Below are 27054 nucleotides of genomic sequence, written 5' to 3' on the forward strand. Positions count from 1 at the left end.
GTATAATCCCACAAGTCAGATATCACAGTCCCACTTCAATTATGCTAAACTCTTATGTTAATTTTAAATCATGTAACTTAATTCCTGGCAAAGCAGGCTGGTGATTTTCAAAATGTGGTTAATGAGGCAAAGTACAATCTAGATTCTGCTACTGAGATCATCTGAATCCCTTAGGTCATTGAAGATGACTGTGGAGAGGCTCTTTTTTGCAAAAGTCGGGGTTAGATTTTCAAAAAATGAATTTTTAAGTGCAGTGAGGGGCTATGAAATTTGAAGTTGAGCATACAAAGAAGTAGAATTACTTTCACTAGAGCCATAGAACAACAGTGCAGCTGAAACAATTACACTTCTGTGCACACACACACTTCAAAAGTCTTAAGTAGCATCCTCCCTTTTTAAATCACAAATGCAAACCATACCAGATTTTCAAGATGACAGCCCAGGGACCTGGCGCCTATGTCCATGGATGCTTGCAAATCAGTGTCATTTTCCCTCTCATTTGCAGAAACCAAACATTTGCTAATAACTTCTTTCACCCTCTCAACTCAAACAATGGTTTTATCTGAGAACAGCTAGTAGACGAAATCTTATGAGACTGTACAGCTTTTTCAATACAATTACATCCCTCTCCACCCCCAAATCTCTTTCATTCTCTGGTCAGATAGGCTGAAAGCTTGTCACTGAGGCAAGCTCAACGTTAAGTCTCCAAAGAGCTTGTGCTTTGTAATGTATTAGTATGTATTTCTCTGTATTAAAGAAATAATTCAAAACATGCATTAATTCATCTCCATTCTTTATTAGCATGCTAAACTTTTCATTTGCATATGGTTTGGGGAACAAATTGGCATATAAGCCTTTCCTTTTTTGTCTGTAAATTAGTAATTAATTAACAAACACCTACAGCAGACAAGACAAAGCAAATATATGGAAATCAAAAGGTCGGTGTACATTCATTTTTTCTTCAACTTCCCTGATGACACGGAAGAACTAACTTCATGGCAAGAGAGAAGCAACCAGAATTTGAGGCACTTACCTGAAGAAAGGCATCTGGACAGTTCCATCCCAAACACTTCAGGTGTTAACACCCATGGTCTATCTACGCACGATGATGGCTCACAAAGTAGTACTGTACTTCCCTAAGGCATCCATGTACCTCCTTGTTGATGCTGAACATCTGCACCCCTCCAAGCCTCCTGCTGCTGATGGCTTGTGGGCTTTTTCATTCTTGTCTTTGCTGCACAGCCCAGGGAATTGGCTGGCTTTGCCATGGTGCCAGTAGCCCCATCCGGTACCATCTCTGCCTTTGGCTGCCCAGTCTGCTCTTATCTTTTCTTCTCAGAGCAGTTCATCCTGCCTTAAGAAGAGATGGGAAGAGCCTGCTGGGCTATGCACCAGCACCATAAAGGTAGTAAATAGATTTTCTCCTCTTCTGGGGAGAAAACTAAGGGAGAAACAAGCAGTGAAGGTAAGTGAGGAAAATCGTCTCTCTCCTTGTGGGTCACAGGAACCCACAATTACTCCTGTGGAAGGAATAATGCCATATACACACGAGATAAAGGAAAGGACGGCAACAGCTCTGGTCATGAACAAAGGAAAAGGACATTTCACTTACTTGTCCCCTGATTTCCCTCTGTCCATTTTGTGGAGATTTTTTTTCTTTTTGGGACATCCTGGCTCTATTTGTGCAACAAATCGCCAGGGCCTGGGCTGATGATCAGATACTGGCAGACCAAGAGCAATCACAGCAGTTGCAATGAAACTGCTTCTTGATACAGACATTGCCATGTCCCATAGCCACCACTCTAAAAATTTGCCTTAACGCTCAATATGAAGTCTATCTTAAATACTGGTGCCACAGTGTTCATCATTCGGTTGACTCCAGTGTAAAATTAAAATGTTAATTTTAATGCACATATCAGTTCTCTGAAAGAAGGGTAATGCATCATCTATAGTACATCAGTCAAAATAAGGTAGTGGACAGTGATTTCAGGTTGCAACCCAAACTTATTCTGCTAAATAGCTGAGTTGCTGTGTCATTTGCAGTGTTATGCATTTGTACTCATGACCATCCTTCAATGTAAAACACACAGATCTAAAAGCAGCTACAGTCTAATGGTAATCAAACAGCCAACTCACACAACTGAGAATGCTGCAAACATCTTTAGAAAATTGGCCAATGCTTCTTTATTAATAAGAGACAGAAAGTAAAAAATACATTCAAAAAATAGTTTCAAAACCAATTTATGAAGCAGACACACCAAAAAGAATCTTGCTACTCTGAATGATATTTTCTTAAACCGTTAAAAGTACTTTAGGTAAGCTAATGTAACATCTGGCTGTGGTACCTCTTCCACAATAATGGTAAAAGCAGCTTTTTCAGGCATTTTACTGCAATTTATGCTGTTTATGGGTCTTACTTTTTTGGTGCATTTTATTGTAACTTTATGTCACTTTAGTTTATAAAACCTGCACTAAGTCAACACAGCTCCACTTAGCAGCTACTCTGTTTCCTTTCAGAGGTAGCATCAAAGTAGTTGTTCTAAATCCCAACATGATAAATATCTAATAGAAGCCTGAAGCTATCCCGGTGCTATACAATTGGTGATGTATAATTGAACATTAAATAATCCAAGTAATAGAAGTCGTAGGTCAGCTGTCTCTCCTCCTTAGACAATTCCTTTAAGTACTGCCTCACTACTTCTGCACTTGTTCTCTCATCGGAGGAATGTCTGTCTTTGAATCTAGGAAACTTTAGCTCAGCTGGAGCTCCTACCAGCTGCAAAAAGTAATTGGCGTCTTCTTCCAGAGTTTCAAACTTTCCTATAAAATCATAGTTGATGAGGCAGGGATAGCAGAGCTTACTGACTTGCTCCCAGTGAATGTCCATTCCTACTGGACGATGGGAATCTAACAGATACTGGATAAACTCCTTGAACTTAACTCCTGATCCTGTTTCCAATGCCTCCTCATTTGCATTATGTCTATACTTCTTAATTATTGCCTTCCCAAACACTGGATGGTAATAGCTATTTGGATGTTCAAACTTATCCCTGAAGGCAGACACCAGTCTTTCCAAAGGATCACGTACAAATATAGTCTTGGTGTACGTGTTCAAACGTGTGTATATTCCTCTTAGGTCATAACTGTCCAGTTTCCTTAGGTGCTTTCCATAGTGCACATCATCATGGGAAATATTGCGTACCGAAGTGGCCAGTCCATTGAGTACCATGAGGACCCTTTTCCAATTGGAGCAGCCTGCTTTTGGCACCTCGCAGTACAGGACCTTGTGCCTATCCTCCACATAAATTCTGGACACTATGTGCACCAGGTGAGTTCTCAACTTCTTCATACTGTTGTATTTCTTGCAGAACTCATATAGGAAGGACCTGCGCTTTTCCTGGATGCTATCGACATCCTTCCACTGGTCACCCGTAACCAAAGTCTTGTTCAAAGGCTGCAACAGAGGGGGCAAATACACCTCTTTGAACTGGCTGAAGGGTGACTTGCTGATCTTCTGCTGGTCAGAAAGTCCACTCACCAAGGAGACAGCGACTGCACCAAAAGGGTCGGCCTTACCCTGCCATTGCCGGCTGCCCATCATGGCCACCTCCTGCCTACCAAGTCCAGGAGGAATGTGCCTGCTCTGCGCCGCTTTCCTCTGTGTCTCTGGAGGTGGGAGCACAAAATCCTGCAAACATGGAAAAAAACAGATCTTAAGATGCAGCCACAGCACAGCCAAGCCCTATCACATTCCAACAGCGGCACAGACAGTGGTGCGCAAGCAAGGTGCCTTAAGTACTACAAACCCTATTTTGAACCACTTGATCAATACATCTAGTTTAGCAACAGGCTGTGGTAATTACTGGAACACATACATACTTGGCAGTGCACAGCACGTCTTCCTACAAAAACAAATAGCCTATACCAAATCTTTCAAGACATGGAGGGATGCCAATGTTCCCAGCAGGGATGGCCACCTACTCCATGCCTATTACCTTTACCCTCCATGACAGCACTGGTTGAATTACAGTGCTGCTAACAGCTTTCTAAGCTGAGCCAACTGAGCCAAATGTTGAGTGAACCTGCTTTTACCAGTGTGAGCTGGAATCTCTGTCCCCCAGTGGCTGCAGAGCCAGTGCTGGTAGTGGGGAACCACATGAAGGCTCCTGAATAGATGACATCAGTGCCTTTGGATAGGGAAGAGTGACAGCTGACCCACTCTCCAAACAGTTCCTCTTCCTGATCCCTATGGATAGGTCATGGAAGCATTGGACTGCATGCTTATAGATAAAGTGTTACATACAGAACCTCCGCTAGCTGCAGTCACAGCCAAAAAATAAGTGTTTTCAAAGCTTATTCCATCTGACTTATTTAAACATCAACATTAATGTCACCAACTAACTAAACATCAACTAGTGACCCTGCAAAGAATGTAAGAAGATGAGACTTTCCTCCCAAACATTTCTTCTAGTGTCGCCAGCTTCCATGAAATCCACAAGCTGCAGGAACAGCAAAGCTCAAGTCTATGTTTTGCGGTCAAATTCTACAAATTATCATGCAAGTCGACTGAAGACATTTTTGCATCTTAACTATTCTTGTTCTCTCTTCTTGAGTGGATTCTATTGTGTTTACTATAGCTTGTACACTTTTGCCTCCTTTCTGCAGGGAAGCCTGCAGCACTGGGACATCAATAAACTGCCTGTTTCTTTGCACTTCTGAAAGGGAGGATACTGGTCAACATATTTTTAAATATCCCATGGCAAACACCAGGTAGCCAGATGGACACCCATACACAGACCATGTGATTTCATAGGCCTAACTTTTTTGGAAATCCACACAGAAAGATTCTTATGCCATAAAGTGATTAAACATTTACTGGAAAGTTGATTTGCGGACTAGCAGACTCTAAGCATGGAGCATTGGAGGATAGGAAAGTTCACCGACCAACTCAAATAAAGCTGTTAACAATTCAGAGAAATAATGTAAGAAATGGTAATGCATCGAACACAACTTGAATTCCAGTTTGAGATAAAGCCTATAGAAAAAACTGTCAGTTTGAAGAAAAGTTAGCCTATCTTAACACATATTAATTTCCAATGAGAAAAACTAATCTGGGGGGTAAGGCCATTGGGTACTGCCACAAGCCACAGACCAGCAGACTTTGCTTTCATTGAATGGAGTAAAATGATTTTTGTACTGGTGAAAGCAATAAAAAAGAGAGTCATGAAGGACCTGTACATCTAAGGGAGCTCTCCTGTGTCAGTGTTTTCAAACTTGCAAAAGGATAACAGTTTTTTCAGTTTGGCCTGATCTGATTTTTCTCATATCGTCTAATTTTTGTGATCTAATATTTCATTATTTAAACAGAAGAAACACGTGTACCTAGAGATCTATCCCTTCTGCTCTAGGATAGAAAGAGTTCAGGTGTGCGGTTGATGTATAATAACAGAAGGTAGTGCTGGTACTAAGAGAGGAGATGACAATGATAACTTACAAATGCTACTGTAGAACCAGAGACCTACAAACTATTTGAATTTTTTAACCTTATAAGTAACTTTAAAAGATGAAAATGAAAAATATGTGCTACAGAGAAATCTAGCACTCAATACTGGGCTCAGCAGAGACAGGAACGAAGTAATCAAAGGTCTTAAATTAATCAGTGCAGATCTAGGGTATTTTATAAAACAGAAGACAGTCCTCTAAAACTGTGACTGGACTGTGGTACCCCAATGCAGAGAAAATTCAGGAGAAGGCAGAAGTACATCATGACTTCCTATGCTATGTAATCCTAGTTTAGCAGTCTATTTCTGAGGACATGTCAGTACAAAGACACTTAACAATCAGAATTTCAAACTAAAGTTGCTAAAATGAGCCCAACTCTTCAAAGGGAGAGTTCAGCTTCCTGAATTAAGTCTGTCATCCAAAGCCAATGAAAGATGCTTTGGTTCCACTAGGCCAGGATAGAAGGGTAAAGACTGAAAGGTGGGTGGCATGACTTCATTCCATTTCAAACAGCCCACCTATGGTGCAGGACCAACCTCAGAGAACAACCTGAGGAGATATCAAAAGAGGACTGTATTTCAGCCTCAGAAACTGTGAATGCAGCTGTAGGAACCTCTACTGAAGGATTTTTCAAAGGATTAGAAGACTTCATAGAAAGATGGGCAAAACTATTCAGAGAAAACTCGGGAAACACCCTAAAGGGACAACGTGCACAGTGGGAGTCACTTGAAAGGGGCTCCCTCTCAGCAAGATGAGGCAAAAGAAGAATCGGGGAAAAAAAAGCCCCAAACAGATGGAAAAAAAAGGACCTGGGGAAAACCAATGGAAGTTCTGAGGGGGGAAAAAACTAAGTAGGTAAAATACTGTTATTTGCTTCCCCTCTCCACTTTCCCTTCTCATTCAGATACATTTCCCAAAGTGAATACAACAGTAGTGACTAATAAATGTTTTTATAAGCTTCATAAGGGTTGTGTGCTTGCAGTAAATGCCAACTCTAACTTGCTATATTTAAGAATGGGAACAGATAGCAGATAATGGTAATTTTCAAAGGCATGCATAGCTGTTCCACTGCCAATTGTTACAACTGAAAAATAAAAAAAAACAAGAACTGTTCATACATTTGCCTGAGTAACTAGGCTAGTAACCTGCAAGGGTAAGATGAATGAAGAGTTGGATAAGGCTTTGCATTTGATGAGAGACATCTAAATAGAAAGTTTTTTGGGAAACTACCTGTTCAGCTAGATGTTGAATAAGCAAAACTACCTAATACAGCTCTAAAATGCTGGGAAAGGATTTTAATGTTTTGTAATACCAGGCTTACATGAAGGTAGGTGCTTTCTTTGTCTTACTCCTGGCACCAGTGGTTTTTTCAGCGCTCATTTTCTGACACTGTAGAGATCTGAACTTCCCCATGCTGTGCTGACTTTATTTTGAAGAAGGAATGTGAACATAAGAAAATTCCAAACCAATAACCATTAAAAAAAAAAGAAAAATATGGCTATTATATTTACCTTCTTAACAGTGCAGCAGTGCAGCAGCCCACAACTGATGGGCATCACCATTTTGAAACCCGCGTGAACCAACAGGCAACAATCAGATAATCCTCTAGCAGTTACTAAATCTGGCTCCAGACCTTCCAATACAAATGGTCCTACCAAACTCTTCCAGCCACGTGTTCAAATGCAGGGATGGCCACTCATGGCTTTCTAAAGAAAAGCTAAGCTTGGGAACCAATTACTTGGCATGGGAAATGAACACAATGGTCACCTTGGATAGAAGCGTGTTTGACTTGAGACATTTGACATTTTGTGCAGCAGGCTGCACATATTTCATCCAAGAATTAAAATCCAGTGCACCCTTGACAAAGGAGTGCTGCCTCCTTTGTTTGCATTAACACATTTAGAAGAAAGTTAAGAAATGGCCAGGAGTCTAATTTAGATGAGTATGCACATGACATCTGTCTCGCTTTAGTTGGGCAGAAGCAGAAGATAGATTTAAAATTTGTATTCTTTCGAATACAAAGAAAAAAGGAATTTATTAAGAGTGTTAGTTTAATGCTTGGCTACTGGCAGGCAAACTAGTGAAGCTGCTGAAACATAAGGCATTTTTTTAGGTCATTAATGGATTTGTTCTGCCATTTTTGTTGCTAAAGATTCCCTTCCTCTCCTCTATCAACAAAATGATTTTCCTCGCTGTAAAAATAAGTAGCCAATTCTTTCTCTTACACACATCAAAATTGTCCTTTCCTTTAATACCTTCACAAGCCACTGAGGTAGAAAAGACTGACTACTGCCAAGAATGCTTAAGACTCATCCAATTACGCTTTGTAGTGGTTTTACAATGCACTTGTGGGATCTCATCTAGACAGTTCGCAATTAGAGCATCCTGCCATGCAAAAAAGATAATAATGTATTGAAAAGGATGATATTCCAGGGCTGATTTGCAAAGATTTAATGGCCTGTAGTGCAGACAATGCAGTGTTTCCTAAACGTTTTAGTGCTGGATCTTATTTTTACTAACAAGAGTAATAAAATTAAGTGATCCTAACAGAAAACATAAGACAGAGAACAAAGGAAGAATCTATTCTATTGTGTTTCTTTCTATGTAGAAAGCAGATGCAGAAAGAGTCTTGTCTGAGACATCTCATTTTTTTTAAATTTACTCTGTGATTCCCTGATAAGTGAGCACAGGGAGAACACCTTCTTGATCTAGGTCTTTAGATGCAGGCAGCTTCAGTACCAAAGGACTTCAAAGAAATATCCTCTTACTTGGATTGGAGGTGGGTGTGAGTCTTTGAAAAGGTCATACATATTTTAAGTAAATTAGATTAAGGTTTAAACTAACAAACCTTCCACCTAATTGAACAGTTAGGAAGGATTTTTCCAGAATTATAACAGATGATTCAAATTCTATTTGAAATATAAGGAAAACATGAGTGTCTGTTCAGCCTGGGGAAAAGAAGACCGAGAGAGGATCTGATAAATGTTTATAAATGCCTAGAGGGAGATGGGAGGCAAATGGATGAGGTCAGACTCTTCTCAGTGTTGCATAGGGATGGGAGAAGGAGTAATGGCCTAAAACTTGAATATAGGAATTTCTGTACAACATATGGAAGATCTTCTTCACAGTAAGGGTGATAGAGCACTGGAACAGGCTGCCCAGAGAGGTTGTGGAGTCTCCTTCTATGGAGATATTCAAGACCCATTTGGACACCTACCTATGCAACCTGCTGTAGGGTACTGACTTTAGCAGGGGGTTTGGCCTCGATGATTTCTTGAGATCCATTCTAACCCCTGCAATTCTGTGATTCTGTAAAAATTTGGAATGATTCAATCTCCAGTATGCCAGTGAAGCCCGGAACCATTAATACTTTATGTGTAAAAACGTGTATAAGTATATATTTGCTATACTCATGTACGTGCAAGTCTCCTTAAGCTTGCCAGAAGAATGGAACATTCTCAGCTTTTTTTTGGTGTGTGTTAGAAAAGGATTTGCAAAGCATAATTCAGAGCGATCAGATTCCTCTGCTGCAATGCTAACACAGCTAATAAGTAAATATGCTTACAACTTTCTCATATCGTAGAAGCTGCATAGTTTAACATTGTAAACAAAGTCCTACATGATTTCCCAATGAAGACACTGGCCATAGTGATAGGTAACTCTGATGAGGTGTTTTACCTTCTGTGCAATGCAGATAAACCCTAGGATTCATCACTTATGCTTAAAACAGCTGCTCCGGAGACAGGCACCAGTAACTTCTCTCTTTGCAGTTACTCCACTGCATGTTTTTGTCTTACTCATTTCAGGCAGTTCACTACATTCCTCGCAACCAGAGGTATTCCTTGTGAACAGTGCAAGTACAGTGGAAGTACTTCTGTCAGAGATGTATAATGTTGCTATGTGGTTTATATGCAATTCCATTATGGAATGAAACAACTGTACTTTGAACTTTTCACAGTTCTTTCCACCCCTGAAATTCTCAAAAGATCAAAAAAAGTAGCAGCAGGCTTAATGTTTCCCCTGGGTTATGGTCTAGGAATATTTCTTATGTAGAGTCACTAGTTGCAAGCCTGGCAGTCAATAACAGTAGATACAACATATTCCTAAGAGATATATACTCCTAAACTTACTTGTACAAAACACCATTGATATTACTAAATTAGCTTGGGGGAAAATAAATTAAAAAAATGAATACATGAGGTGCTCAGAGTTTCCTGCAGAGACTAATGGAGAGGCAAACTTTGTATTTTGTAGATGAAACACAATCAGGTTCAAGGGAGGTACTTGTGAACACAACACCAGACACAAACAAGAAAAGCTTATTAAAGTAAGAAAAAAAAAATACTGCAGGTAAGTTTTAATTAACAGATACCAGACATTTTGAGTGCTGCTCTACAGAACAGTTTTGTGAATCAGTGACTATTGCCCCTTGAATCTATCAGCAGAAAGCTAGGCATCTCACTGCAGCGTGACTGAGAGTTATGCCAAGGGCACAGACAAAGTGAGTGAGAAAGAAAAGGTAAGAGGGAAAGAGGCTTTTTTTTTCTTTCTTTCTTAATTACTTTGTGTTTGGTTCTGTTCGGTTGTGTTTTGTTACTGTTGATTGTTTGTTTTGCTTTAGTTTTAAATGTAGTATGGCCCAATGTTGCTGAATCACAGAATCGCTAAGGCTGGAAAAGACCTCTAAGATCATCTACTTCATCCATCAGCCCATCACCACCACGACCACTAGCCATGTCCCTCAGTGTCACATCTATCCTGTTCTTGAATACCTCCAGGGACGGTGACTCCTTGGGCAGCCTGTTCCAACACCTCACCACCCTTTCTGAGAAGAAATTTTTCCAAATATCCAACTTGAACTTCCCCTGCACAACTTGAGCTCACTCCCTCTCATCCTACTGCTGTCACATGGGAGAAGAGATAGACCCTAACAACACTACAGCCTAATTTCAGGAAACTGTAAAGAGCGATAAGGTCTCCCTCAAGTCTTCACTTCTCCAAACTGACCTATCCCAGTTCCTTCAGTCGCTCCTCATAAGGCATGTGTTCAGCTTCCTTGCCTTTCTCTGGACATCATCCTGCATCTTGACCATCTTCCTTATACTGAGTTGGTGTGGAAAAAATGTGGAGAGAACCACTAGCCTAGAGGTAGTTTTGGAAAACAACCCAGACCCATGGGTCATTGGGAAAGAAGAGAGGCCTAGAAAGGCAAGATAAACAGCAGCATTATCAGGGCAACAGTAGTAATTCTTTCCCTTCTTAGTAAGGGGACAGAAGGAACCCATTTGTCTGTGTCGAAGAAGCCTACGAGATACTGCAGGCTTGGCACTGGGCTCCCCTCCTCTCCCTGCCTCAAAGTGCAGAAAGCACAAAGTCACCTGTGCTAATGAGGCAAGACAGTCTGCACCAGCCACTTCAACAAGCTGATTTATATAGTCAGCAGCCTGGATGAAGGAAATTAATCTCTAATTTGACTTGCCAATTCTTGTTCAAATCTGGAATTAATTCCCCCCAGTTTCCACCCTAACATTCAAAACGTGATTTTTCTAAAACATGTTCAAAATGGGATAAGAAAGATCAAGGCACTGTTAATAGAAAAAGTTCCAATTAAGATGCCATAGTTATCAGAAACTAACACAGTTTGAGTGATAGATTAAAAATTTACCAGGACAGTTGGAAGAAGTACTGAAAACAAAAACAAATGCCCTACCTTATTAATAACAAAGAAACCACTGTCAAGGTTGATCAATGGCGATGATAAATTGTTTTCTGGATAATGCAATGCTGATGCTACTCCACTAGCTTTCTGACAACAGTTTAATGGGACTTGTCCTTCACAGAGTAATTTACAGACTTGTAAATAAGTAAAGATGTTAAAACCCAGACTGCCTGTATTTAGACAGGGGCTGCACTTAATTTGCATGGAGTGCTTCTCTCTAGTTGTGTAGCTAAAATGCACTGCTATTAAAAGACAAATTTCAGATCACAGACCATTTCCATCACCATATTTAGCCTTAACACATTCCTATGCAGTCACATTCACTTTGGGAACAGGTTGTTCAGTGTGTTCAACCAGTATTTAATTCTTAGCTCAGTCCTCCTCCTGTGTGTCCTCTTAATAAAACCTAAATCAGCCACTGCAGTCAGTGACCAGAAAGAACGATGTTGTGCTAAAGCAGCTTAAATAACCTGAAATTCAGAATTGACTCAGACTAAAATAATACTTGTTCAATGAAGAAGAACATTATAAAAAATACTTTAGGGTTTCACTGGCTGGAAGGTTTAATATTAGCATATGGAAAGTTTAAATTTGACGACGACGCTTTCAGGTAATCACAAAATATTACATATGGGTCTCTTATTTAAGTTCATTAAATAATATTACTGTACCTAGTTTCTCATAATTTAAAGCACAGAAGCAAGACAAGTAATCTAAACAGTATCCTCTGTTGACATGTAATCCTAAAAGTCATTACTTCCAAGTACAAGATAACTCATATATAGAGTCATTTTACAAAGAGAAAAATAAATAATGTCTCTTGCTCATTCACAGCTCAAGTCAGATAGGAATTTTGAGTACACTTGATATTTTAAACAGTATCTGTTGTTTAAAATAAAGGAGTTAACACTGGAGGCTAGATATCAACATCTGTTAATCCAGAGGAATTAGGGTCCTTGTCCTGGCACTTGGTGACCAGCACCAACACTGCATCAGGAAAATCTGATTTTCCTGGGCACCACCTCTATGAACAGATTCACTACGTAATTCTCCAGAAGCTGATCTAACTGCTGGGCATTAACTGCAGAGGTTTATTAAATCTGCAAGATCAGACCAAAATATCGGCTCCAAGAAGTGCAGTAATCATCAGGTAGGTAAGCTTCCCTCTATAGTTTACTTTTATCTACAGGAGGGATACAATGGAGGTCTTAAAGGTAGCAGAAGTTCTGTGCTTTAAACAGAAGACAGAGCATGGACTTCCTTATCTCCAGCATCACTGACTCAGTTTTCACAGATATCCCAACAGCATTTTAAGATCTCTCAGTATACTCATACCTCATGCAGTACAATCTGGCAGGTGTGAGTTTTCCCAACAAGTTGGTCATTTCTGGGTTCCCACCACACTAATATACGTGAACAGGCTGGCTCAGTGCTGCCAACACTGGGGCACATCTGCACCCACAGAGCAACAATCCTACAGGGCACAGCTACCTGTAAGGTGATGAATGAGCAGAAGTTACTGAAGACCTGGACTTGATGGTACAATTTCAGTACATCAGTTTCCTTCTTAACCTGCCCCCCACCAGCTACTGTGAAGACAGCTACTTACTAAGAGTTGCTTAGATGTTTGTTTTGAGTAGCCAAATGCAGAGTTTGGATGCCTATTGAGATATTTGGAACAATAAAGGGAGCGTATACTGTGAAACAATGTGACTGTAAGCCCAAAAGGCTTCAAGTTGGGAACCAAATCATTTCCCCCAATTACTTAAGGGAATTACTTTAGCTGCAGACATCAAGCTACAAGCAAGCTGCTCACCAAGCCATTCTCATAAGCAGCAAGACAAGCAGTGGCCTAGTTCTGCAGGGGTTTCAGTCACATTTCTCTCCCAGGCCAACACTTGCACTTTCTGCCTATTTCCAACTGGTAGAAGTGGTCAGTGTGAATACAGTGGTTCACCAGCTGTATTCCTGCTTGCTGGCCAACCCTCTGCCCTCTCAAGAAACAGATATGGGATACGGCCTTCTGTCTTTCCTTCAGAAAGGACAAATTTTCCCCTCTTCTTTTGTTACTATGTCAAAGTTAGCTAAAATTGGCCTTGTTTTCAAGCCTTATCTCAGGAGGATTGACAAGGAGAAAGCCTGGCAGTGTGATTGGAGAGGTCTCCCCATGGAACTAGGGGCATTTACAAGCAGAGACATGTAAAAATGAAGATGAATAAACAAGTGTACTCCTTCACCACAGACCAAAAAAAAAAAAAAAAAAAAGAAAAGAAAAAAGAAGAAAAAAAAAAGAAGAAAAAAAAAGACCTGTAATGTAGTGCTTTACTTCTGCATACATGGCAATATTTCTCACATTAGTGGCTGTGGTAAGATCCACAGGGATTTTTTTGCTGGTAAACAGAATCCATTTCCATCTTGTCTGCAGGTAAACACACTTATCTTCCAACATAAACAAGACATTGTGCTCTTTTAGAAACAGTAAGAAAGGTTTCAAATGAAACTAGGTTCAGTCAAAGAATATTAATGTATATTCAGGCATGAAGAATTCAATTTCCCCAAAATTGCTTTGAAAAAGATGGTAAGATCTCTAGAGGTCTTAAAACACTCTCTATTCAATCACAATTATCATTTTATTCAAATTAGATGACTTTATTGGTAAACAAAAAATAAATATAAATGTGTATAGCACTCTACATTGACAGATATCTCAAATCTGTATTTGTCTACATTCATACACTTTTAAATAAATTCATGTGTTCAATTTTACAAAAATAACCATTAATACTTGAGAATTGATTACAATCATAAATTACTGTGGAACAAAATAGGCTATGAATTTACAAAGGGAATTATTTGCTGCATACTCCCTCTTGACACTAAAGTTCCTATTTTCACAGGAACAAATTTGTGTTTATCACAGGTAAGAGAAAATACTCTTGTTTATTCTGTGGAAGTTTTTTGGTCTAGCTGTCCTCTTGGTATGCGTGTCAGCAGTGTTACAGATCATCAAAACACTAACTAGTTCAACCACTGTCCTTCTTTCAAGCAGAAGAATGATTAGAAAGGACTGTGCTGCAATTAAGGGCAGATGCATGGGCCAGAACCACAGTGTTTGGTTTGTAACTTGGAGAAAGTTTTTTGACCTTCACACTTCATTTTTCAATGTCTGCAAAACAAGGAAAGATAATAATTGCCTACCCCATGTGAATATTGTGATTTCCAATTTCTGATTAACACTGGTAAAAAAAAAACATGCCATTTTACAGAGTGAGAGGGGACTGCCAGAAAGCTGAGAGTCAGGATTGCAACCCAACTTCTCAGCCGTTCTGCCTTTCATTCCTCAAATCTCATGTCACTTTGTTCATTACTTGTGCTCAGTGTTCAAAGTCTTAGCCTGCTGCATAGTCTAATCCTTGCTTTTATCACAAGAATCATCCTCAATAAAATATATTCTTATCTACACATGCTGCATATATATTCCTGTTTATACAGCCCAAGAGTCATAGAATGTTTTCCTCTAAAAGTATACTGAAAACGTTCTCAAATAAAAGTATCTGCTGTTCTTGTTTGAGTTACATTCTTCTCTTATTTTTCTGAGATTCACCATTTCAGTACTACGCAATACTTCATAACTGAATGATTATTGTGTTATCTGAACTTGAAGATACTGGTATCAGAATCAGATCCAATCAGCTTGGAAGAAAAAAAGCATTAAGTGCACTGCAAACCTGAACAACTTTCCCTATTCAGCTTTTGTATCTGATCACATACTAGGTATCACCAGAGGGTTGTGCTGCCATTCATGGAGACCTCAACATACTTGTGAAAGTGGTTAAATAGAACCTCATGAAATTCAGCAATAGGAAACACAAAGTGCACCTCCTGGGGAGAACAACCCCAGGGCTGTTTAGTTTGGGGAAGAGGAGGCTGAGGAGGAGACCTTGCTGCTCTCTTCAAATACCTGAAAGGTGATTGCAGCGAGGGCAGGGTTGGTCTCTTCCCACTGGGAACAGGATGAGGGGAAATGGCCTTAAGCACCAGGAGAGGTTTAGGTTGAATATCAAGAAAAATTTCCTTACAGAAAGGGTTGTTAAGCACTGGAATAGGCTCTCCAGGGAGGTGGTTGAGTCACCATCCCTGGATGTGTTTAAAAACCGTTTGGATGTGGTGCTCAGGGACATGATTTAGCAGAGGGTTGTTAGAGTTAGGGTAGTTTGGTTAGGTTGTGGCTGGACTTGATGATCCTTAAGGTTTTTTCCAACCTAAGCAATTCTATGATTTTATGAACTCTGTGCCCTATTACAGGCTGGAGGCTGACTGCCTGGAATAGGACCTGGGGGTTTTGGTCCTGATTATGAGCCAGCAGTGTGCCTTCATGGCAAAGAATGTCAACAGCATCCTGCGCAGCATTAGGCAGTGCATTGCAAGCAGACTGGGGGAGGCGATTCTTCCATTTTGCTCAACCCTGGAAAGACATCTGGAGTATAGGGTTCAGTTCTGTGCTCCTCAGTAAAAAAGAAACAAGGATATAATCAAGATGGAGCCAGGCTCCTCCCACTGATGAGGAAAACACAAGGTGGACAAGAAACAAGTCAGTGGGCAGTGATTATAGCACAGGAAATTTCACTTGCATTTAAAAAAAAATGCTTTTCCTCTGCAAGGGTACTGAACACAGACAGATTCTCAAAGAGGCTGTGCAGTCTCCATTCTTGGAAATACTCAAAACACAGACATTGTTCTGGGCAACCTGCTCGTGCTAACCCTGCTTTGAGTAAGGGGGGGTTGGATCAGATGACCACCAGAGATACCTTCCAGCCTCAACTATTATGAAATTCTATAAAGAATATGGAAGCATTCCCCTTGTTTAGTGGGATAAAATGCCGTAGTTCTTTTGAATCCTTTCAACATCCTAATTTTGGAGGAACAAAGTAACAATGAGGAATACGATGTCAAAGCAGGAGAGAACCTGTACTTGGAAGCCACTGTACATAGATTAAGCTTATCCTAGCTAGGTCATCTAAGGGGGTGAAGAAGAGACGGAAGAGTACCACAGTAGACCACAGCACTGAATAAGGAAAAGAAACTGGAGTGAACTGTCTTTTTCCATCTTGACAGGAGTTTATTACACCACATTGCTACCTGAGACCTGAAGAATGCACACGTCATTCTCCAACATGATCTGCACAATAATCTTATACTGACATTTAAGAGAAGTTTTTTTGTTTTTTTGTTTTTTTGTTTTTTACTTTGGCAGATGTACAGTTACTCCTCATTCAAGCCTAGGTCTATCAGGTACACTGCTACATTACAGCACTTTCTGTGATATTGTATCTCCCCATGTATAGAATGGGAAATTCTCTGTGACAGAGATGTTCAAAGATTAAGAGAATGATACAACATGCAAGACAGTTCGCTTTGAGGAAAGAGCTCTTAAGGGACAAAAATGATAGGACATATTATGAAGCTCTTCCAACAGCCTCCTGACCCAACCAACAATTTCACCACAAAAGAGACAAACAGCTGAAATTTTTACCCAGAAGTCTGACCACACAAACAACTTCAGCTTCAAAATGCAAGTATGAATACTGATAGTACTCCAGAGCTTCTAGGAAGCACTAGGCAAAACCACACGTAGAAGTATAAAGGAAGACCACAACGCAGAGCGATCTGAGCGGTAAGGATGAAACAAAGCGCTGCCTTCAGACACACTTTGACTGGCAGTCTGCAATGCCTTTTATAGCTGAGATGCTCACACAGTTAGAAGCCTGTTCTTGCTTCCTTGCATTTCCTGTAGCAGTAGTTAACATGTTACAGTTAATCTGGCTGTAGATTGCTGCCAGGATTTACCCTGAAGTTGCAAAGGTAGTTACAAAGACTGGATGACCCTGCTCAGGTAGGGCAGTAAGTGACTACTGCTGTTACACGAACATGCAACATTTAAACCACAAAAGGGTGCTCATGGAAAACCAACAAATAGCTCAAGATGAAAGCAAACAGAAGACAGTAAAACTGGTAATTGTGGACAGTGGGGTTTGGAAGCAGATACTGTCATCATAATATGTTTATAGAGTATTTTTCCAAACTTGTTTATAGAAGGAGCTAAGAACCACGAAGAAAAAGCAGTGGTCTTTAAGATGTCTGAAGTCCCAAACCCCCATCTTTATCCATTTCCATCCTTACCCTGTTTCACTCAGTTCTCAACAAGACATCTCCCACCACTTGCCCCTTCGCACTCCTGCTCTGTTGAGTTGTAACATCATTCATCTTTTGCAGAACCTCACTGAGATTTCTGGCAGCCAGTTTAACTCAGTGCTGCTTTACTGGCATGAAAGACAACTACAAAACTTTAAGCTGGGAAAGTACCTTATCTGCATATGAAATATCTAGTTCAGTGCAGGGAATAAAAAGAACCTTCTCAGGGGAGGTACTCCATTAAGATCAACTTTAATTTAAACCTTTTTATTGAAACAATATTAATTCAAATCATACATGCAGTGCTTCTGCAATGGCATTCAAAGTTAGAGACGTGGAAATAAAATGGTTTTCTAAAACATTCTTCCATTTCCTGGAAGTTCAAAGGAAGTTTGGAATTAAGCATCACCAACTCCACTGGTATCCATTTAAAAATTAACGTCTACCATTTGTCCACAGATCAACTTTTTATATCTTTATTTGGGTATAGTCTTCACATATGACAGTAATGGAATTTTACTGAAAAATTAGATGTTTGTTTGCAAACTGCACAGAGTGGCTCAGCAGTTTGAGGAGAAGGCAGTGGCATGCAGAAGAAGACTGAGATCAGGTACACAAAGCATGGGACCTAGTCCACCTTTTGCAACTTCAACAACCATCCTTTTTATCACAATCCACTCTTCCTCAGGGAAGGGCAATGCCCTTAACTAAGCTGATTCTGTCACAAATAGTACAGAGTTAGATCTCCAGACAGCCAACCACAACCCTGTCAACGTTGCCTCAAGTTTTGTTTTAAAAATACAACTGCCCCCCCTTCTGGCCAATAAGGACATCCCAAAGTGTTTTCACAAGGCATTTCAGGCTAATTTTCAAATGCAATTTAGTTTATGAACATTAATTAGACTTGTTTTAGGATATAAACTCCCAGCCAAAGCACACTACTTCCATTAACTTTCAGAACATTTTTACATTTATTTGGGGAAAAAAACAAAGATTACTCTCTTCCTGATGGAATGCTAAGTTTGGGGCTAAGTATGTTCACTCTTTAATTATTTGAGACAACAGGCAGCTTCCAACAGCTCTGATGGAACAAAACTATGGTTATTATTTGATGTTGCAGGACTAGGCTTCCCACAGGCTTCCAGATTGGCAGGTCCTTACTGGGTCAGGAGCCATGCCAGCTCAAGACACTGCAAGTGAGTAACATTTGCTCAGTGCTGTGCCATGGCGGGGGAGCACTGTCAAAGCGAAGATGTGCACAGCTACCTTGGATGGTCAGTCACCTAATGGGCTAGTCCTCCACCTAGATCATCAGATAATAGCCAGGCATGATGCCAATGCCTCAACTGATGGCTCGGAAGGAAGATTACTTAACGGAGGGCTATTGCACATATACCAACGTTTTAGTGATTGCTTTTTAAGGGACTTATAAATAAATCTCGCAAACAATACAAATACCCATTTATATAGCATTCAGATAACAGCATTCATTAAAAGGACATGGACCTGTGAAATTGTAACACGTCCTTTCTTTACAAGTCAAGTCCTTCCAAGAGCATATTCTTTAGGAAAGCTATCTTCCCTACTCTCAACATGGTGCAGGGAAATTTAACTTCAGTATAGTTTCTTATATCCTTTTCATGATGCTGAGACACTAAATGATATATAATAATGATCTTCTAAACAGTTAGTCCCGTCTGATGCAATAAGAAGGACAAGATAAAAACCACCTCCCCAAATACTTTCACAGTTTAGTGAGGCCTCAGGCAAATTCACAGCAGAAATGAAAACCTGAACAAAGACACCATTTACATGCAACAAATTTCATACCAATAGTTTTCTGGTTCTTTTTTTTTTTTTTTTTAAGGAACATTAGCAAACTATTGCTTATTTGAAAAAAAACAAAACAAAACAAAAAAAAGTGTGCTACAAAATTTGACAATAGTGGACAAATTATCTATCGCCTCTGAGCTCACCATTAATACAATAAGTAGATGCAGTGAACTGCTTAAATGGTAACGCTTAGGTTTAAATAAGAAAAGATTGCTACTCTTATGAATGTGACATCTCTGCAGTCAGGAAATTGTCTGATCCATGATCCCTAACATACCTATGTAGTTAATATCAGACTGTCCTGTGAAGTTCTCCTCTTTGTAATTCCTACAATTCTTCCACATGAAAAAAATTAAGTGACAAAAAATACAGAAGTGTCAAAGTACCTGCATAGTTATCTGTTGCTGCAATTTTTCTCCAGACACTGAAAGACAAAGAAAATAATTAGTCTGACATATTTTAATGAATATGATAACATACTCACGCAAGAAACACTGTAGTCAGAAACAACAAAGGAAAAAAATTGAATGTTATAATTAAGAAATAGAGTTTAACATGTACAAACAACTTGTAACTTCTAAATGGAAATCCATCTTAAGTCAAAGGAAAAAACAAGCTCCTCGTGATCAAAATGTCATAAAAATGAGACTGATGCAGGTATCCAATTTTGCTAATCCTGTACCCTACAAGGAATTACAACATACAAAGTGAAGACAATAAATTTCAAACACATGCTATGAAATATCTTAATTAACACTGTGAGATGCACTACTGCACGTATACATGTCTGAGAGACTGGCGGCATCCAGCTCAGGATTTGAGCATCAGAGGAGAAAAGCAGCTTCTGTTGTTAACCTAAGATAAAATTACGTGCCTGTGTCATGACTGAGGTTAGGCACCAGCTGGCTGAAGGGAGAAATCCTCTTCTGATAATATCCACAAAGCAGTGAGCTGAATTATGTTCTTGCCCACTTATGCTGGCCTTCTGCAACATTCTTCATTGTGCTCCTGAAGATGTGAGCAAACAGAAGACAGAACATTGCTCTCCTACAGCCATCTGTGACCCCAGCAGCAATGACATCTCAGACCTATTCTTTCCTTTCAGGTCAAAAGGGACAGTGATTTTGCTTAATTTACTGTTCCCATGCACTAGCTGTCAAAAAGGCAGCTGGTATCAATTACTTTCCCTCTGCTATAGGAGACCATCCACATGAATTGGGAAAAGTCAGGAATTTCACACTGACCCATCCAGCTAAGTCACATGTACCCACCAGAGTAGTTTTTGTTTGTTTTTAAGTAATAATGACAGGACACTGTTTACAACACATTAGTAGCACAATTAACTGCCAGAGGAGTCTGTTTCCGCCTAACTCGGATGGCTGCCTCCTTCAGCACGAGAAATGATGTTCCATTTCAACAGAATTTCCTTGCGCTGATGTGTCTGGCACAAGACAGAAGCTTTAAAATGAAATGAAAATATTTAAAGTATTAAAACACACTCATATCTAAAGGAAAACGTTCTTCACTACCGCTTGCTGAGAATTCTCCTATTTTCAAGGAAAGCAATACAGATAACTCAGATAGAAATAATTACTTCAGGCTATGTTGTAAGATTGTCATGATAATTATTTCCTGCATGCTTCTGTTCTGCTTTTGTTTGCTAAATATAAAAACAATGCATTTTTTTCCTCATCAAACAAAAAATACCACCCAAAAAACTACTGTTTTGGGGAGAATTCCCCAAATGTATTTTCATCTCTAGAAGTAACAAAATTGATTCTTGTAATTCATTTTTAACCAAATAGATTGTTGGTAATAGGAGTATTTGTTTTTAGCATTCTGTAATGATATACAAGTTGCTAAGAAAGCACAGTGCTTGAAATCTCTGGTTAGATCAACACTATTTTGCTCAAAGGTTTGTGGACTTTGAATACTGATGCTTTCCTGTTTCCCAGTACATTTGTTTTTAGGCTATTTTGATTCACTTTAAAGGAATTTTAATAACTTTCTATTGACAACATGGACAGCTGGTCTTGAGAATTAGTGAAAATTCACTTGCTGAGTGAGGAAGGAAGTGACATCAATGAGTTTCTAAAGTCAGCCCAGAGGGAAAAGTGCGTTCCGCGAAGAGTAGCCTTTCATGCCACTGCATTATTGCCAGTGATGCCTCAAGATGCAAATTGCATTTTCAATCAAACTTGTGGTTTCTACCTCAAACAGATACAAAAATGAACAGAAAGACCGGGGAAGCCCTCTGTGGCCACTTTTGACACGGCTAAAGAAAAAGCGAAGAAGAATTTATGCAGTTCTTTATTCATTCTTAGCTCTCTTTTTCACCAATTTAAATACCACAGTTACAAGGAGAAGAAAGTTGCCAATATCTCTATATGATACAATAGCAATAATGACTTGGGATAAACAGGACAGAGATTGACTAGGCTGCTAAGGACAACAGAGAGATCAAATTCAAGGTCACCAACAAACTGAATATTGTGTTCCCCATTTATTCACTAGATGATCCCTGTCGTCAACAGGAACAACTGTGAATTTGGAACAGTCAGCAGTTACACTTAGAAGAGGCTAAGATCTGTAGTAACAGAGATACTGCAAACTAGGATGGAAGTACATTGGCACCATTATTTCAGGAAGCCTGCAAAGTCTTGCTGTGTACTGTACTTTTGTTTTAAGGAGATAATCTAAAATTAAAAAAAAACAACAACCAAACACAAATGCAATAAACACTGTCTTTATTTCACTTAGCATGAATAATCTCTTATTCCCCTCTTCCTCACTGTAATAGATGATTGCTAAGCTTAAGAGATAGTCTTTAAAGAACAACTATTAAATAGAAAAGGCCATTGACTATTCAACTTTTTTTAAAAAATAAGTTTTTTACAAAGCAAAAGAACAAAGCTTTTAGCTGACAACTAACAGCAGGGCAGGAGGAAGTTCTGCCATTGAAATAACCAGCATTTTGTCTGTCCCACTTTTTATTTTCTTTTTCATTTTTTCAAGTCCACAGATTTCTTTAGGATGACTAGTCACACCAACATGGGTTTTACTTATGGCACCCTCAACTTTTACAAGGATGTTTCTGTTCAGGTGCCTTGTGACCACTTGCGGTGATGGCCGTTATCCACTTGAATGATTCAGCAAGTTCCATTAGAGAACGAGGTCCAAATTAAAAGGACAGTGCAATCACACACTGATAGAACCAGAACCATCAGAACATGCCAATCAGTCCCAGAGGCAATACCTGCATTACTGTCATGACGTACTTATAATTCTTGAGACTTGCCAGACATTTCATTACCTATAGGCTTTCAGATGCTAAGTTCAAAATTTACAACAGCTTTTCTACAGTCACTGCAAACATCAGCTAACTGGGGGATTTACAGCTATTTGGAAATTTATACAAAAGTTGTCCAGCAGACAGTCCATGTAGTCTATAGAGACACATCTTCTGCAGCACAAATGGGTTATCATTCTCCCATGTTTCTCCTGAAACTTTTTTTTTTTTCTTAGCAAACTGCTCCTAACTCAGCTTAGTAGAGCTATGTGACCAGATTTGACAATGTAAGCAAATCCAATGGCCTCCATCACAGATGACTGCACTCCACTGTTGCACTGAGTCAAATGATCTATGTTCCCCAGTACAAACTGCAGATCTTATTTGCTGAGGTTCTGCTCTCCTGTCACACTGAGGTGAAACTGGTGCAACTGAGACAAAACACTTGTTGAAACCTGGAAGTGGAGAAACAAATCTCCCTAAATTCATTTCTAGTGATTTTCTTTTGTCTCACTAATCACAAAAAGCACAAAACAGTACCTTTACATGGTTTGGGGTAATTGAGATAAATGGCTTTCTTGGGCTAACCTCAAGCTGTATCACTTCAGGAAAAAAAAAAAATTACAGCAAACATTCTTTAAAAGATTTCTGTGTATTTTCAACCACTAATTAGTACACTAATTCCTGTTTCCAGGGCAAGTTGGGTTTTTCTGCTTTTTTTTTTTTTTTCTTACTTGTTCTTAAACAGAATGGTATCTTACAGAAAGGAACAATGTACATTTTGTAATTTAAGCGACCACTTCTAGACACAGGAGCATGTCCTAACTGATGCTGCCATGAGGAACTGCAACACGGACTCCTCAGCTTTACGTGCCCAATCTAAACAAGGAACAATACATAATTATGCACACTGTGCCATGCTTACCTTCATACAAAGGAATGTGATATTTGTGCAGGTTTACAGATTAATACTGCTGTAATTCCTTTCAATGTTAAACTTCTTCCAGCTCAAATATAATTAACATCACCAGGTACAAAAAATTGATTGGAAGTATGAGTACACTCCAACAGAACAAATAACAGCTTGATGCTATTTCTTATGTTCAAATACTTGGATACATTAAGGATTTTGACAGCATGTTTGTTCCCTAAGTATACAGCGAAGGGAAAAAAAGTTTCATTTCAAAAGGCAAAAGAATACTACTGCATTTAATTAGTGCAAAATCCCTGAAATACACAGATCTGCCAATTTATATGATGTCACCGCTGCAAGTCCTGGCAACAAAGGATATAGTTTCTTTTCTTTTCCCCCCCCCCCAAAATCAAATTTATTCTTTAAACAAGAGGGGACCCTCAGCCTTGCCCTGAAACAGCCACATTCATAATCTAGAACAGCCATATTCACTTAGCGGGGAGGGGAACGGCACTAAAGGAAATCAGTTTTAAGGAGATAATTCAATATCCTAATATATATATATATTTTTTTTTTCCCAGCTCATGATAGACACACTAGCAGCTTTGGATTTTACTTTATTTTTATAGATTTAAATAAACACATATGCAGTGTATTTGGTTATGATTCTCTCCACTTCCTTTACTGGTTTCTTAACCTGCTAGAACAATAAAAGGAAACCAAACGATGCATTTGCAAAACTTTTGAAGAAAACTTCCAATAGTACCAGAGCCCGAGAAAGAAATACTTGGATTTATTTTTCAGACTTGTAACTGAGAAGACGTGACCCTAACAGATTCTGAACATGCCTGTAACTTGGCACACAAAGATTAAAATATTCAGGACAGAAACATGCATTTTCCTATAATTTAACTGTTGGTTCTCTAAGACATGCAAGCTGCACAGCTCCTTCAGACAAGCATCACATTTTCCTCCTAATACAGAATTCAGAAATGCAAAACTGTTCTGTTACAGCACTGCCTTCAAAACACTGGTTAGCTTAGTCTTGCACCTGTGATAATTATGCAACTGATTATGGTTACAGTGCCCTAAAATGTATTAATCACATCTTCATGGTATTGCGTAATCCTTTCTCAGCTGTCACAAGGCCAACTCATAAGTTGCCCTGGCAGCGAGAAACATAAAAAGAAATTCCAGAGGAGAGCAACAAAGACGATAAGGGGGCTGGAGGACCTCCCCTACGAAGACAGGCTGAGGGAGCTGGGCTTGTTCAGCCTGGAGAAAAGAAGGCTGCAGGGTGACCTCATTGCAGCATTTCAATACCTAAAGGGAGCCTACCAGCAGGAGGGGAATCAACTCTTTGAAAGAGTTGATAACAGCAGGACAAGGGGAAATGGTTTTAAGTTGAGGGAGGGGAGATTTAGGTTGGATGTCAGGGGGAAGTTCTTTACAGCGAGAGTGGTGAGGTGCTGGAACAGGCTGCCCAGAGAAGTTGTGGATGCCCCGTCCCTGGAGGTGTTCGAGGCCAGGTTGTTGGATGGGGCCCTGGGCAGCCTGGTCTAGTATTAAATGTGGAGGTTGGTGGCCCTGCCTGTGGCAGGGAGGTTGGAGATTCATGATCCTTGAGGTCCCTTCCAACCCGAGCCATTCTGTGATTCTTGATTCTGTGAAATTCAAGTTGATACTGATTGACGCAAATAAAGGAAAGGTGGCCATTTCAAAACACGGAAATTCTCATAGCAGTCCGAGGTTTACCAAGGTCATTTTTCATTACTCCTTTTGATATAAAAACAGATCTTTGTCAGTCTCTAAAAAGGATGCAGAACTGTTCTCTGGGAGGTTCAGAGGACCTCAGGAAACTAAACATTTACGAAAGCCCCAGCAGTCCAATGTCTTATGCTTATTAACATACACCGTTCAGTTTCCACCTAAAAAAGTCCTATCAAAAAGAAACCTAAAGGGGAAAAAAATGTTCCTGGCCTGGCTAAGAAACATTAACGTTAATAGCATTGAGGGCCTTAATTCATTAGTTCTGTTGTGCATAAAAAAGAGGGAGAGGTGCAATCCAAACCTATTCTTCAGCCAAATTCTGCATTAGGTAACATCGTGTAACTGTACTTACAGCAAGGAGATGGAGATGTTAGAATGTAAGTTAATAAAAAATGTGAGTTTTACCCACCGTTTATCTCATCAACACTGACAAAAAATTTCAAATGATACAAAATTGTCAGTATGGTCACCAATGTAATTAGGAGGCAGGCATATTTATCAGTGTTCTTCTAGCTGATTATATTCTATATTTCTAAGAAATGAGAAAATGAACATTTGACACATTTTTCCTTTAAGGATGGAAGATTTGACATGATGGAAACATGCCAGACAGCATATTTGTTTTTACCATTGACAAAGTATTGATATCACACTTTGGATGGTTTCCAAGTCAATGCTGTGTATATTTTCATTGCCTATTAGGCATTCATCTTGTATCTAACAATAGGAATAGTTGCTTTCAGTTTTGTTTCACAGCTTACTGTGCAATTGCTTTGAAATGTTTTCTCTTTTATCTAGCCACTTCATGAGTTAGTCAGATTCCTGCTCTCCTAAGAAACCAAATGGAGCAAATCGTAGATTCCTACTCATCTGCAATTATGCAGGCAAAGATCAGTTAATTATGGCTTAGCAAGCACATTTCCTCAAACTTCATCACAACATGTTCCACATCCTAAGGTAGAAACTGCCTCAGTTCTCACACTGCAAGGGCTGCTGTACTCCTGTTTCGAATTGGATGGACCACCAGCCTTTACTTCCATGTTGCTAGCTACACACAGAGCTTTTTTATACAGTGATTATCTGAAGTATAGATCACAATCTGTCAAAATGTCTCCGACTATGCTGCAGTGTTGAGCTCAACTGCTGCTGTGATTACCTTCCACAAAGTAGGCCCCTGGGCTTTGACAGAAAAGAAGCCACTTCCTCCTGTCAGCCTGTGCTTTTCCAGTTTCCTATGTTAAGGCTCTTTGTGTTAAATGAGGGATAGGTGACTTCTTCCCACTGAAGGGAAACTATCTGACGTTTACTATGTGAGCAGGAAGGTAGGAGCTGTCAAAAGGAAAAGATCATGGAGAGCAACTAGTGCATGCATCTGTGTACTCATGGTCCCCATACAGAAGTAAGAGCCATAGACATCTTAGTCTCTAATAAACCCTGTTTCAATGCTAGACAGCTGAAGCTTTGCACTGCACTGACAGTGGGCTGAGACATTAGGCTAGCATTGGTTTTGAGTCCTGTTTCATTTTTGTCCACATTAAGAACATATGGCAATCCCCACCCAGATGAGGAATGTGATTGAAGCTGGAATTTGCAGTCAGATTAACTATTTTGCGGCAAAGACATGAGGCCTCATGAAATCCATTGTGGCATACCCTAGAGAAGATCAGCTGCTGCTTTTTCAGTTGTAGTGAAAATGAGTGGATATCCAGCTGTGAAGCTCGTGCTGCCCGCCTAATCTTAATTAGAATGGCCTGGAAATGGCATATGAAGATGAGAGCATCAGTACCAAAGATGAACACAAGCTCCCATAGGATTATATACACAGTCTTTTTTTTT

General features: G+C 39.6%; 1 protein-coding gene across 5 annotated transcripts in view; it reads right to left on the bottom strand.

Moving 5' to 3' along the window:
• Positions 1 to 796: 796 nt before the first annotated feature.
• CHST9 (carbohydrate sulfotransferase 9) overlaps positions 797 to 27054 on the bottom strand; it is an 89659-nt gene continuing 63401 nt past the window's right edge. For 4 of the 5 annotated variants that reach the window (XM_031552848.1, XM_031552846.1, XM_031552847.1 and 1 more), the window contains exons 4-5: positions 19633 to 19670; positions 797 to 3688 (exon numbers count right to left, since the gene is read on the bottom strand). In XM_031552848.1, the coding sequence (XP_031408708.1) occupies positions 2591 to 3688; positions 19633 to 19670 (1136 nt within the window). In that variant the 3' untranslated portion in view covers positions 797 to 2590. The remainder of the gene's footprint in view (positions 3689 to 19632; positions 19671 to 27054) is intronic. The other variant, XM_031552849.1, reaches the window with a different exon arrangement.

This window comes from Meleagris gallopavo, chromosome 3 (genome assembly GCF_000146605.3).
Source record: "Meleagris gallopavo isolate NT-WF06-2002-E0010 breed Aviagen turkey brand Nicholas breeding stock chromosome 3, Turkey_5.1, whole genome shotgun sequence".
Lineage (NCBI taxonomy): Eukaryota > Metazoa > Chordata > Aves > Galliformes > Phasianidae > Meleagris > Meleagris gallopavo.